General features: G+C 35.2%; 2 protein-coding genes across 2 annotated transcripts in view; one reads left to right on the plus strand and one right to left on the minus strand.

Moving 5' to 3' along the window:
* The window catches only part of LOC119073381, a 37,884-nt gene that overhangs the window by 22,573 nt on the left and 1,006 nt on the right, over window positions 1–14,305 (plus strand). Inside the window, exons 14-19 of the mRNA XM_037178806.1 lie at window positions 1,503–1,603; window positions 3,971–4,086; window positions 5,319–5,561; window positions 11,749–11,969; window positions 12,410–12,506; window positions 12,592–12,737. Of these exons, the coding sequence (XP_037034701.1) occupies window positions 1,503–1,603; window positions 3,971–4,086; window positions 5,319–5,561; window positions 11,749–11,969; window positions 12,410–12,506; window positions 12,592–12,737 (924 nt within the window). The remainder of the gene's footprint in view (window positions 1–1,502; window positions 1,604–3,970; window positions 4,087–5,318; window positions 5,562–11,748; window positions 11,970–12,409; window positions 12,507–12,591; window positions 12,738–14,305) is intronic.
* Window positions 6,915–10,719, minus strand: LOC119073382 (endoplasmic reticulum metallopeptidase 1-like). The gene is made up of 12 exons (XM_037178808.1): window positions 10,277–10,719; window positions 9,497–10,211; window positions 9,253–9,407; window positions 9,048–9,198; window positions 8,708–8,937; window positions 8,469–8,649; window positions 8,084–8,412; window positions 7,920–8,022; window positions 7,777–7,867; window positions 7,456–7,574; window positions 7,218–7,399; window positions 6,915–7,158 (listed from the first exon to the last, which is right to left on the minus strand). The coding sequence occupies exons 1-12, from the start codon at window positions 10,559–10,561 to the stop codon at window positions 6,988–6,990; spliced, it is 2,712 nt and encodes a 903-aa protein (XP_037034703.1). The 5' UTR covers window positions 10,562–10,719; the 3' UTR covers window positions 6,915–6,987.

Below are 14,305 nucleotides of genomic sequence, written 5' to 3' on the forward strand. Positions count from 1 at the left end.
AAATCTTAACAAAATCAACTGAGATTAAGATAAATAACATTGAGCCAGAGCCTATTTGAAGAGATTGATTTTCTTGTTCATGAAATATTATCGAGTTCTACCAGTAGATTCAAAAACAACTGTAAATGAGTATGATACAAATATGCCCTGGGTAAGGTCGATCGGTTTCTTGGATTGTTAGATTTACTGCAATTCCACTCGTTTCGCGAAATTACCCTTTATGATGCGAATAACGATTGCCGAAGGCTGAATTTCCGCATGACCTCTGTGCAACACCATAAGCCACCACAAACCACTGTAATAATATATTACAAGACAATGCATGTAACGGAGCACACAATATGTCGTGAACACCTGAGGGTATACACCGCTGAACAGCACCATATTTCCTCAGACATAATCGGTCTTGCTTGTATACCAACGAAGCGATAAATTCTTTTTCGGGTGTAGGTAGGCATTGTACGACTATTTGAAGATTCAAATGGTTTGTTAATGACCACAACATCATCTGTTCAATTTTCGAATTTTATTGAAAGTTTGGAGATTTTTTTTTATTTGATACAACGTAACTGTTGATGTAAGACGAATAATATTTTCGAATATAATTTTGAGATGTAGATTTTGCATTGCCCAATATGCGTACAGTTATTAGAGAGATTGCACAACCGGTTCATAGTTTGACTAGAATTTATGGGACTCTTCCATATACAGAAACCATCTAATAGTTTCAAGTCGACGTCAATGCATAATTCATTTGCACAGTGTATCCATTAAACACAAGTGGGATGAAAATCGGCTTTCATTAAATTCATAATAACACACAGCATACCTAATGAATAAAGAAGACCTAATGAATGAAACATTTTTTGGTCATTTAATAAAATTTTGGAATCACATGCCGCTTATGGCACCCACACATTTTAATGTCTCTGAACTCACGATTAGAAATAGGTTGAACCATTTTATACAATTTTTCTTTCCTTTCCGTATGTGCCATATTCAATAAATTTTATCGATTTTTTAAGTTGTTAAAATAAATTGTCTGTTATTGGTTGGTATTATATTCAAAGTCGTAAATAATCCCGCATAAAAGCATAAAAAAAAGCCAGTAAAAGGAAATCCAATGCGTCTATATTACATCTACGTTTTATGTATATATGTTACCAACGAAAAAGCGTCAATTTTTCTGACTTTAAATTAGAGGTGAACATTCTGGAGCGCTGTTGAAAGTATCTTGTTTGAAACTTTATATATTGTCTTGGTGATTTACCGGAAACAGCCACAAAATTTACACGATGCACATCTACGCCACCCATAATTATTCCATTTAATAGAGTTGTGTAAAATAATTTTCGTGTAGTTATCTTATTTCGTCGTATAATTCAACCATAAATGATCTTTAAACTCCAAATTTTAACGACAAAACTTTTTTTTTATAAAATAAAATTTTTACAGCCACGAAATTAATCTCCTATTAAACATTTTTCGTTTGGTGAAAATAGATTGAAGCTTTCCCAGAGGCACTGAAATTCTGGAAACGAAAATCAGACAATAGAGTTCTTGATCAAAGCGATAAATATCGCATGGAAACATTTACCGATGGGTGAGTTATCGACGATGACAAAAAAAAAAGTTTTATAATATTAAGACCATCATTTTTCAATGGTAAAACTGACTCTCATACAGCATTCAAATGCGGTGAATTATTGATTTTGTTCGACAAGCCACTCTTATTGTGGTGATAAAGACAAAGGAGATTTTTGAGTTTCTTTGCAAACAGATTTGTTGAGGGTTGCTATTGATTTTATTGAACCATTCACATAAAACGGATTCTATTATTTAAAAAGGACGAAAAGCATTACTTTTTGTTGAATATAGTAAATTTCGGAATGAACTAAGTTTTACAAGCGGAAAAATCGTATAAACGGAGTAGATTGAACAGATTAAGAGATTAGGAGTGGGCTTTGAGGTAGATGAAGATGATACATACATGGCTACCAAAAATTACTCCGGATTGAAAAGAGTTTTTGGAGAACTACCAGAGGAATCATTGCGTATCTATCAAAATTCCTGGGAATCTTTCATAATCAATCAAACAAAACATCACTGAATACGACAATAGACAAGGCACGTTTTTTCGCGAATTTCGGAAAGAATCTGGCGCTTGGCTACAGTGTTTACCGTCTCCTCAACTAAGGACACATCTTCACAATGACGAGTTCTGAATATCAATTGGACTGCGTCTTGTAGTCGCAATAGTGCAGCCTCATAATATGTGTATGCGCGACTAAAGTTGACAAATTTGGCAGATACGGTTCGTCATGCAGCAAAGCTTCCGGTACACTTCCGAGACATGGATCAGCCAATGATTTGCTTCAACGATCGTTAAAATCAGCCGAAATCCCTTGCAAACGTGAGCCTGAAGGTTGCTACAGACCAGATGGTAAGAAGCCTGATGGGTTAAGTCTTGTCCCCTTAGCGAAATGAAAATCACTTTTATGGGATTACTCCGATTTGATGCGCCAGTTCATATTTGTTCCAATTGCAACTGAAACATCTGGGGTGATTGGCAAATGCGGTTTGGATTTGATTAAAAAAATTGGTAGCGAAATAACAGAAAAAACACGTGAAAAACGAGCTACAAGCTATTTGATTCAAAGGATGGCGCTAGCCATTCAACGTGGTACTGTTGCTTCCATATTAGGAACTTTACCACCTTCGAAAACTTGAATGAATTATATTATCTGTAAATCCAAAGACATGTAAATTGAAAAGATCCAAGTTTTTACAGGTTTGATTGACGGCTTTTAGCCTGACTACCTTTTCTTGGCATTGTAAATATTCATAAACTTCGAATAGATCGACAGTTTTAAGGGAAAAAATACAAAAGAAATATTGGAAAGCCCAAAAATTGAAAAAGTCCAGTTTGGCCAATCCTGGTCAAAATACTTAATGGCTTTCATAGCCCAAAATATTTTATTATTTCGAGTAAAGCTGTGCGGGCAGCCCAAAAAATTGGCCCGCCCGATGCCCGCTCTCGCCCAATAGCACCAGGCACGGGCGGGCCTAAGTTTTTCGGGCGCGACATCGGGCAACTAAATTTCGGGCGGGCATCGGGCAGGCATCGAAAATTGGTCGGTCGTCGGGCTAGAGAGGGCTCAATAAATTTCTCAAAAACAACATCTTTTTTGGATACAATTCATACAAAGAAGGAACAAACAAATTAAATTCGACGAAATACTGCGTAATGATTTGATAAAATTGCAAAAACAAGGCCCCCAGTCACAGCTACTGAACAATTTTGGTACTATTTTGCTTGTATTAGTATTATTGGGCGGTCATCAGGCGGGCGCCAAAAACTTGAAAAGAAAATGTGCGGGCATCAGGCGGGCGTCAAAAAATTGTCAGGCGTCGGGCGGGCGGGCATTTATTTCACTGCTTAACATCGGTCACGGGCGGGCGGGCATACAAATTAGGTACGCCCGCACAGCTCTAATTTCGAGTAAAAATGTAATTATTACTACAGATATGTGAAACTATGACGCATCGCCCTCAGCATGAGAAGTTGTATACGCGTCAGTTGTCGAAGTTTTATTGACTTGTCGCCCTCACTTCGTTCCGGCTACAACTCGCGAAATTGTATATAAAATCTACAACAGATACGTAAATAACTATTCATTTGCTTCCATCATATTCCAGCGCCCCATTCTTCCAGCACCCTGGACCATGGTCCAATATGGGTCTCTATGTAGATGCGGCATTGTATAAAATAAAAATAATTTTATTAAAAAAAACTGTGCCCAAGCTCGTTTGTTTGTATTCGAATTTATTTCTGAAATTGTTTTGCAACTTTGAAAAATGATGGATTCGAATCTCTGAAATTTGCATCAATCAACAAAAATCGAAACCACTGGCCAATAAACAAACGACATTTAATTTGTTTTGAATCTTACTTCCGCTGCTATTTTAGATATAAATCCAGAATCAGATTAAACATCACCCGAATACGAGAAGATGATTACGGTGAATATCAATGCGTAAGCAGAAACGATGTCAACATTACAACAGCAGTCATTTATGTCAATGGTAAATAAACAAATCATTCACAACATATAAGCAAACAACATTTTCCACTTTATTAACTGGATGAGTGTGGCTTTCATTTAATATGAAATCGTAATAGGAATGTAGAGGTAGACACATTATTCGCTAAAAAAAGTAGTTAGTTTCCCATTGAATAAAAGTATGAAATTATTTAAAGCAAGCGAGGTATATGTACCGGATACCATACTATTTTCTACCTACACAACACTATCGCCTTTGCGTATACAAAAATTGATGTTCGTACATTTTAATATTCCGACATCCTTTCCACTTCAAATAATAATCATCAGAAAAATGTTCTATTGTTTCTTGGGACTCATTAGACCGAATCGAATAAAGAATAAAGTGGTTGGAAGACTCTCTGCTTGCATACGTGATGTTTTATATGTGAGGTTTAGGTTCGTTGGTATTTTGTTGAAGGTTGAATTGTAATGGAATCAAGATAATTAAATTTTGTTAAGAACAACGTAAATAAAAATTTCTTGTTACAGGTGTATTCTGTACAGTAATTTCTATTCTGACGCTCTTCATTTGTTTACGGTGTACACATAGACCGGAGGCCAGTAGTGAAATGAAACAGAAATTTTTTTCACTTCCTCTTATATGTGTATGTTTGCAGTAATTAAGTCAAATTAATTACATCAGATGTAATCACTCTTCGCCTTCGGCATATTTCCCAAGCAATAATATATCTGTTAACGACAACGACAAAAATAATACGTTTTAGGTAACTAGCGTGAACTCTTATACCAAAACGCATGGGACAACGAATGAAGCGACAGATTTTCCATTAAATGATACTTTAAATAACAGAAGTAATAGATTTCATTTAATTTCAATTTCATTTACTTCCAAAAACCATTTCTTAAACTAATCGCACCTCCAGTATGCGTTACAATTCTAAGGATCTACAACACATAAACGTAGATTTCATGATTATACTGTTTAATAGCCGTGGAATAGCCGTTCTTGACATTTCAGACTCACGCCTATCCTGTTTTATCTTCTTAAATTGGGGCATCGAATTATTGAAATTGGTTTTCGTAAATTTCATATGGAAATTTTTGGATTGCAATTATCACTGATGGATTTTCGTTCCTTGTCTGTCTGGAACTAGCTATAAGGAACTAAATTCCACCGAAGTTTTTTTTTTAGTTTGCAAACGTTTTATTCATCGAACCGAATTTTTGATATGAAAACATCTCTACATCTAGACAAAACAAGATCATCAAACCGAAACAATGACTTCAATTCTGTTGCCATTTTTGGATCATTACCCCCGAATCGAGAATCATACGAAGATTTATGCGGACCTCCGACAACATGTCCAGACTGTTCCGAGCCGAAAGAATTTAAGTGCAAGGACTCGCTGGTGACGTTATACGATTTGGTTGGAAATTTGGAAATAAAACCAACGGAAAACCGTTCTTACGCATTCCTACCGAATCGCACTTTTGGTAAGACTTTATTTCAAAAGAAAAATATGTTTTTACCAGAGCAAAACGAAGAAAACTTGAACGGAATTAGATTTTCTTTTACTGAAATTATATTTATGAGTGGGAGATCATCAATTATTTAAGATATTGCAAACTAAGAAGCGCACGTAATGTAACAAATCCAACATTATGGTATAACAAGAACTTTTTGTGCAAAAGTTTTTTCTCCAAATAATTGTGTTGCAGTTCAGACATAACTTGTGAAATGGATTTTTCACTGGAAATATTTCATTGGCCATTTTGTTCGCTATTTTCACATATAAATTTTATTAATTTCATTTTAATGAAGATTTATTGTTTGTGCACAGTGTAACACTGGAATGAGTCAAATGCACACATAAAAAAGAAGGTAAAACATTGCGTCGCTGTAATGAGGGTTAAATAAGAGCTGTACACCCAAAGTATCATATTATTTATTACGACAATTCATGTTCAATTATTTTAAATTGAAATGGAATGGGTATGAACAGTAAGTTACGTTGCATGGTGTGAAAGTAATTCATTACACATTAGGGAACAGCTTTGTGATAAAACCATACTCGCAGGTGTGTTTCTGATCAATAAGCTTTGGTAACTGTCTTTTCAATAAGCGTAGAGTGTGTATATCCGAGGCGAAGACGAGGTATACAACTACACTTTTTGAAAAACAGTAACCGAACCAAGTTGCTTAAAAATACACGAAGTAATGAATTACGTAGCAGCATTCAGTGTAGTCTGTTTTACTGTCTACCGCATGAAAAACTAACCGAAAATATTCTAATCGAACATTTTCGCAGAGAACAAATTGCTTTGTAATTGTTAACTTTCGCATGGCGCCGGCAGTAAAAACGCTAAAGAGCTTGTCAGTTTTGCATTGATTTCATTTCAATGAAATCAAAGTTGTAACATTGTGAACATTGAATTTAAAAAACAAGAGAGAATCCAAATGTTCACATGGTTTCAATAAAACGTCATTTAACTATACCAAAAGAAAATAAATTGAAATTCTCGTATACTATCTGCCAATATCCCATTATGCATCCCATATTCCAAAACATATACCGTCAATCGCATGGTCAACAATATTTCCATTCGAATGGAAATTCAATTGGTTGACTTTCGGTTTCATTTATTGCACGAAACGGATAACCGGCAAAAGTGCAATTAATAAAAAGGAAATCAACTGCGACATTGTTTTATTTTTTGCGCAACTGAACGCATATAGTTTGTGCCAACGCCACAAAATTGATTTGAGCACTTTGATTTGCTATTATTTTTCGTTTTCAATGAATACCAAAGTAATTCATTGGAATAGAGAATTGTAAAGATAACTCACCGATTGTACGAGTATTACGTTTTTATTGTTTGAAATCCAAATTAATGGAACTTTACTCTTAAGAATATATCTTTAAAATACCATGCTATTGTACGAACTAATCCACGGCGTTATGTGTGCCCATTCAGGGAATGTCTGCATAAACTCTCTGAATTCGTCTGTTTCATGGTCGTTATAGTGATTGTAGTGTCCGATAACAGCTATATCGAATGATGGAGCCGTTGAATTTTGGCCTGATTCCATCTAAGAATTAAGGAACATTCTGATTGAGTGAGCACAATGCAAACCACACATCGACTCACCTGTATGTCTAAGGTAAAAATCATTATTCCACTGCCAAATGCTGATTGAACGAAATAGGTGGGACGATCACCGACGTTGGAATTCCAAATTTGTACGTTGGACGGTACAAAATCGAGCAGACTCCAATCAAGCATTTCATGTCCAGGTAGTGGTGATATTGCCATGACCATGTGATCAGGTGCTACAAAGTTAACATTTGGAAATTCATATGTTTGGTTAAACTGCAATAGATTCTACCGATTAGTTGAAATTCAAATCGTTTGATCCTTTCGCTAGACATTTCTGAACTTAGAAGGGTTAATGTAGTTTCTGATGGGAAGTCAGGCTCTTCGGCAGGCACAAAATAACTGGATTTTCTGAAAATATAAAAGTGAATTGAGTGAGGCCATTTTCGTGGAATTAAAACATTGGTCTGAATTGACGGTTTGCATTCACTGAATCAGCTATCAGTTGTCTAAAATACGACAATTACAATTCGTATATTTTCTCACACACTTGAAAACTAGACTAAGGGGAACGCAAAACTTCACACTACAAAATTATGAAGCGAGCACTCACGATTGACCGAACATTCGCGTTGAATATAACGGCGCTCCGCATAACATTTCGAATGGACAGTCATTCCACGTTCGGGAAGCCATTGGAAGTTCTGTAAATGAATGTCGGTATTAATGGAATTATTTCCAAAATCGTACATGTACCTGACACATAATCTGCTGTGTGTCTGTCCATGGCCAATATAAAGTAGACCGAATCTTGTTTCCTCAAATCTCCGCCAAAACTATGGAAAGATCGCTCCGTATGCTGTCAAAGTACGAATAAATAAGAATTTCTCTCGAACCAAATGTTAAAAATGATCTCTTACGAATATCCAAAATCGTTCAGTAGAAACCTTCGGCTTATATGGAAAACCAAGTGGGGTGGCCATACAGATGACAAAAGCGAGAAATATCACCAAGAAACCGCACACAATGTAAAAAGCTGGTTTGAACAGATTGAGCACCGGAATGAGTAGACCGCCTAACAATAATGCCAGGCCAGACAGCGAAAAAGCTATCAATAAATCAGGATTCATAGATGGATCTGAGCGGCCCTGTATCGGTACGAACATGTCCAAAGAGAAAATTGTGTAGTATGAGAAAAACATGAACGGCACGACTTGACCCATCAGATGAATTATTATCCAAATTGCAGCTGAAAATATTTTTGGTTTTTAAATCATTCAGCAAATTCGAACAAAATTGCTTTACGGCGATGCTGTAGTCCAGACAAAGCATTTATTAGTGTGGATGCTGAGTAAAAGATAATATCAAACATTAAAATAAATGACGATCGAACGCCAAGTCCTGTTAGGATCAAAGTCATCAATATTAGGAAAATGCACTGCGAGTGAAGAAACATTTGCACGTAGTACATGAGATGCACTGAGGGCTGTAAGATTAAATAAATTCAATTCAATTTGCTCATAAAGCTATCGGAATTTCGCTACCTTCTTCTGGTACATGATGTACAACGTTGGTCCCATTCCCAAGCAAAAGAACATCGGACAAACATAAATGCCGAATAGCATCCATGGATTCGAAAACCAGCTCATGGATCGGTATGCTGCATCATAAATGAAAGCCAGGAGCAATACTAGACCCAGACTTACTATTATGCTTACTAGTTGGACCATTGTTATTACTCCCAATTCCTTTGCAGCGTCCGCAGCGGATAAGTCTATACAAATTATAGAATTATTAATCAATGGTTGGCCCCTTCATTTTATACAACTACAATGAGACCGCACAGATACGGCCATGCTATGACGTTGAATGCAATTAACTTACTCGATTTTATACTTATTCCACGCATAGATAGCAAAATTATAACACATGATACGAAACAGATGACAACATTGATGATAATTCCATGAGTGGCGGTGTAACTTATCATGAACCAACCAAGAAAGTCGAAAAACACGAGTTCCCCGTCGTCAGCCTAACGAAGATATTTTCCGAATATTGAATCCACGTATTTACTCACTCAACTTACTGCAGGTTCAGATAACTTAGGCGAAGCAGCTACAGCACGTATCAAATTCAGTATATTATCACCAGAATTTTGAAACGTACTCATCGGTACGAGATTGGCCGCATCGTATCTGGTATGATAGATGTATCCATTTCGATAAATGGCAAAGTCGAGACCTGTATAGAGAGGAGGAAAAGGGAAAAATGAAAATAATACCAGTGACAGTCACTCAATCTGTTTCTCACAACAAGAAATGTAATTGTACCTGGAATATTTCCGAAATCTCGAAAATTCCTGAAGTCAGTGTCCGATGGTATTAATCCTGCCTTAAACAACTCGTCGCCCAAAACCGATGCTGTTGGATGTGTCGCAACATTTTTATAATAATCCATCATCCACCTGTTGTGTGGTGTAGATTGAAACATTACTTCTTTGCCGCCGGTACCGCAAGAGTCTAGATTTATGAAAGCCTTCACGTCATCAGCCAAATGGTGTTGCGTGATAAACATATGTGAACCAAGTAACTTGACTTCTTCAGCTCCATTAAATAAGAAAATAATTGTGTTTTCGAACGCCGAATCTTGTTTGGACAGAACGCGCACAATTTCAAGTACGACCGACACCCAAATACCATCATCACCAGCACCTGGAGAAACAGGAACTGAATCGAAATGCGTGTTTACTAGTAAACTGTGATTGGTAGATGCTGATGCTGGACTGAATTTTACGACGAAGTTTTGAATGTCGGTGTATAGAGCGGTGGTCTTATCGATTTGTAGGCTACCCGACGACTTTTGTATATCGTAGCTGATATCATGAACAGGATTTCTTTCAGCAATTATGTAGTCAAGTTCTTGTTTTAAGAACTCCAATGCCAATTCTTCGTTTTCAAAACTTCCAAATACTTTCGGTCCGATTGAAGCAAATTCTCTGTTCAATTCTTGGGCTCGTTCAGCGATAAATTTGTTGGCATTAGAGACCTTCATTGACAAAGTAGTAAAAACATAAACAACGAAATTCATGAACACTCTACCGCCAAATTTACCTCGTCTTCATCGTTAATCGTCAATGGCGTAGGTAATGCACGATAATTTAGTAAAACTAACAGATAAAGTACACACCAAGGTAAAACAATAACAGGCAGCCACCAAAGGATTTTGGTTTCATTTTCATATAAATCATTTCTGCTCGATCTCATGTTTTTATCGAACGCTCGAAAATTTGTCAAGAAAAAAAGATGCGAATCGTCAATACGGTTTCTATTGTAATGTTTCTTCACCAAGCGCAAATGTGTACTGACTAGATTATTGTCATTTCGTTCGTTTATCATGTGTCGTCAGAAATAGTATCAATGTGAATCGTATCTTGTCAGATTATATGGCCAATATACGATCAATAAATAAATTCAAGATAAACTCATCTCAATAAAACAGTTAGGGCGAAGTGTTTCTATTTTTATAGGATCATACATGAGTGTTAAGCTAAGTGTTGCAAATAGCTACTCGTTTTCAGTTAATTTTACATATTATTTCCCTTATCAAACAGTAGAACTGAGTTTAATTCGATTGACAACACTGATCTGGAAGAAATTAGTTATTTACGGCACTAGGGCTAAGACTTAGGTCACACATATCAAACTGTTGCGTGTAAAACGTCGAAATAGTTATTTTTACCTATGTAACAAGTTGCGAAATGGGGTTGTGTCTGTCACTAAACCACATCGTGTGACAAAAATGCCCAATTTCTCAACATCTTATGCAATTTTCATGCAACATTCAATGGTGTGTTGGTGTACGTTTTACCACTAGTGACAAAAAGTTATATGAAAATCCATTTTCTCACTAGTGATAAAAAGTACGTCAAGTACCATTGAAATGATACACGAAAAAGTAAACATTTTGCGACGGAATTGCATAAACACTTTTTTATGCTTTTTGAAATTGTGTAATTTAAACATGAGACACGAAAACTGGCTATAAAGTGATTCCTCATGTTAAATAAAAAAGTAATTTAATTTTAATCGACATAAAATTACTTCATAGACCCATGAATCGTACATTTTATATCATATTTTGTGGTAGGTACACATATCAGAACAGAAAATTGAAATGTATTGTCGAATGAAGTCGTTTCGCTTCATTTATGCGTAGACATGATTTAACCAATTGAAAATAGAGGATTGTTTTGTTCACACATTAGCTAGATTAAATTTCTTCATAAATTGAGAGGATAAGAATAGTTCCTGAAACTGATTATTCAAGAAATACGTCCGGGACAAAATGGACAACCGAAATTATGACTTAAATACCATTAAGGTATAGGTTAAACATGGACATAGTGGAGACATCACTTATTAGGGGAAAAGCTTTTATGAACACACTTCACATAGCAAACTACAGTTCAGGTCGTATCAAAATGACGAGACTAAGGTCATATGTTTCTTGCTGATTTTTGCTATAAATTAATTTCGTTATCTACATGCACAACTAAATTATTTAAATTTAATTTATAATTCAGATTGCGTTCTTTACGCTGTCGGTAAGCCAGTATATCACAAATTCACCGACCTTACTTATGGTTCATGGCTGAAAGATCCGTTGCCCAAAAACGATGATATTGGCGAAAAAATCTGGACGACAAACGAATCGGATACTTTACACGTTTACGAATATGCAAACAAGGCAAAATACAGAAATAACATACCGAAAATCCATAGACTCAAACCACCAGGATTTCGCGTAAGTTAAAAAAAAAAGATTCAAAAGAAAATGAAAATGGTATAATGGCAGTTAACGAGTCTGTAACACCTGTCTACACTGTAGATGCATTTCATTCAAATATTATTTATGCAAAGAACTTGAAACTTTCTTGCATATTACGGTTGAGCCGTGCATGTTTTTACTATATACATTTTCCGCCGACTGTGCTGGTATGGTAATTTGCTATAATAAATAAAGATCAAAAATTCATAATTCAACGCTTTCTGTAACGGCTAAAAAATCACTTCAACATTTGATATTATTCAATATTTGATTCCGATGTACTGAATAACACGACACATTGAGCTGCTCGTTTATACCATCAACCAGAAGTTATTTAAATTGCTTCCTATTTCCATAATATCATCGTTGGCTGTTCATTTTTTTTTTTTTTTAATTTTTCCTTTATCTTCAAACAGGGAAATGCTCATGCTGTGTACAATGGTTCCTTTTATTACCAAGAAAAATACAGCGACAAAATTGTGCGATATGATTTAGATTATTCGAGACAAATTGGTATGTTGTACAATGAACTACAGTGTTTGTCACTTCACCATACATATTATTTGCTTGTATATTCCATGTTGTATTATGAGTGTAGAATCAAGGAGTTTATACAGAGCTGCATCATCTGGTCCGAATTTTCTTTATACAACCGAACACAATTATATGGATTTCAGTGTAGACGACAACGGTTTGTGGGTTATATACTCTACCGCAGACTCTAATAACACACATGTTGCCAAGGTTAGTGCATCGTTAGTGATTTTATATTTTATTATGAAAATACTCACAAGTTTTCTGATTGGTGATTGATTCGATTTTAACTAGACGACAGAAATTCAACAATTTCTGCTTTGTTTTGAGGGGATTAACATTTTTGTTTGTGATGATAATAATACCGGAAGCGTAACCTCAAATTGAAGATATTTACTTCATTTATTTGTTCCAAAACTTTTACAAGATCTTTGTAATAATTTCGCGTCAAAGGTATGCCTATGCCTCTACAATTTAGTACCTTAGTCCAAGAGGCGTTGTGTGTTTGGTGTATGGCACACTGGGAGGTGCGGTAATCATGGTTTGATAGCGAAATGAAACGCATTTCTGTGTAACAAAATAATTTGAGATAAAAAAGTCTTCGCAATTCGATTAATCTTTTCGAAGAAGAATTTCTATTTGAATCAAAAACGTACACTATATTGCACTTACCATACCAATTATTCATTCAAAAATAATCACATTGATTTATTTTCATTTAAGTTCGCAAGAGTACACTGTGCAAACATTACATGGAATTGTTCTATGACTTTTTTGTAAACCATGCTTGTTTCAAAAAATGAAACAAAACGAAACAAATCAAAATAAAACAAAACAAATCAAAATAAAACAAAACAAATCAAAACGAAACAAATCAAAACAAAACAAAACAAATCATGTTTCGGCCACTTGGCAACAAATTACAAGATCTGTTTTAAAGATTAATACATGGATTTCGATTATCACTCTTTCCAGGTAGCATCATTGAGATTGAACTTAGAGGTAAACAAAGTAAAATTTTAAATTTTTTAATTTAAATTGCTTCGAAACAGCTAAAAACAAATTGTTTTTCCGTGGGAAATCTACGGAAAACAAATTTAATTTGTGCTGTTTCGCGACCTAATACTTACAATATTTTTATGTTTCACTTTGTTTACCTCTAAGTCCAATCATAATTAAGCTACCATAAAAGAATAATTAACGAAATCCAAATATTAATCCTTAAAACAGATCTTGTAATTTGTTGCCAAGTGGCCGAAACATGTTTTGTTTTGATTTGTTTTGATTTGTTTTGTTTTGTTTCACTTTTTCGAAGCAATGTTGGCAACTTACAATAAAAGATCTCACAGAATAATTTCGTGTGTATGAAAAGTCAATGCACACATGATTTCAACTTCTAGGATTTGTATTAATTAAAAAATCAACGTTGATGTGATCATTTTTGAATAAATGTTTCGTGAGTGCAGTGGTGTTATGTTTTCGTTCGAATAGAAACCATGTTTCGAAATATGTGAACAATCTGCAAGACATTTTTTATCTCAATTATATATTGTTTTAGAGAAATGCTTTTCATTTTCTGTAAAACCACGATTCCCGCATGATTGACATAAATTTTAAAAATCTAGAGTCCTACCGCAACCGAAGTAGGTAATCTTATTTTGAGAGTTTTCTTACTCTTTCTTTCTACCTTTTTTTGAAATAAATCAAAACTGCAGGTGCTACTGATAGGGAAATTGTTGAAACAGAAGCAACCGCAACGTTCATTATCGGCAAATGGT

Source organism: Bradysia coprophila, unplaced genomic scaffold (genome assembly GCF_014529535.1).
Source record: "Bradysia coprophila strain Holo2 unplaced genomic scaffold, BU_Bcop_v1 contig_138, whole genome shotgun sequence".
NCBI classification, from domain to species: Eukaryota; Metazoa; Arthropoda; class Insecta; order Diptera; family Sciaridae; genus Bradysia; species Bradysia coprophila.

Coding starts and splice junctions, on each gene's coding strand:
- LOC119073382 (XM_037178808.1), bottom strand. CDS start 10,561: ATGATAAACGAACGAAATGACAATAATCTAGTCAGTACACATTTGCGC. Junction 9,199..9,252: donor CTAAGTTATCTGAACCTGCA/GTAAGTTGAGTG, acceptor TATCTTCGTTAG/GCTGACGACGGGGAACTCGT. Junction 7,575..7,776: donor ACGCGAATGTTCGGTCAATC/GTGAGTGCTCGC, acceptor TTATATTTTCAG/AAAATCCAGTTATTTTGTGC.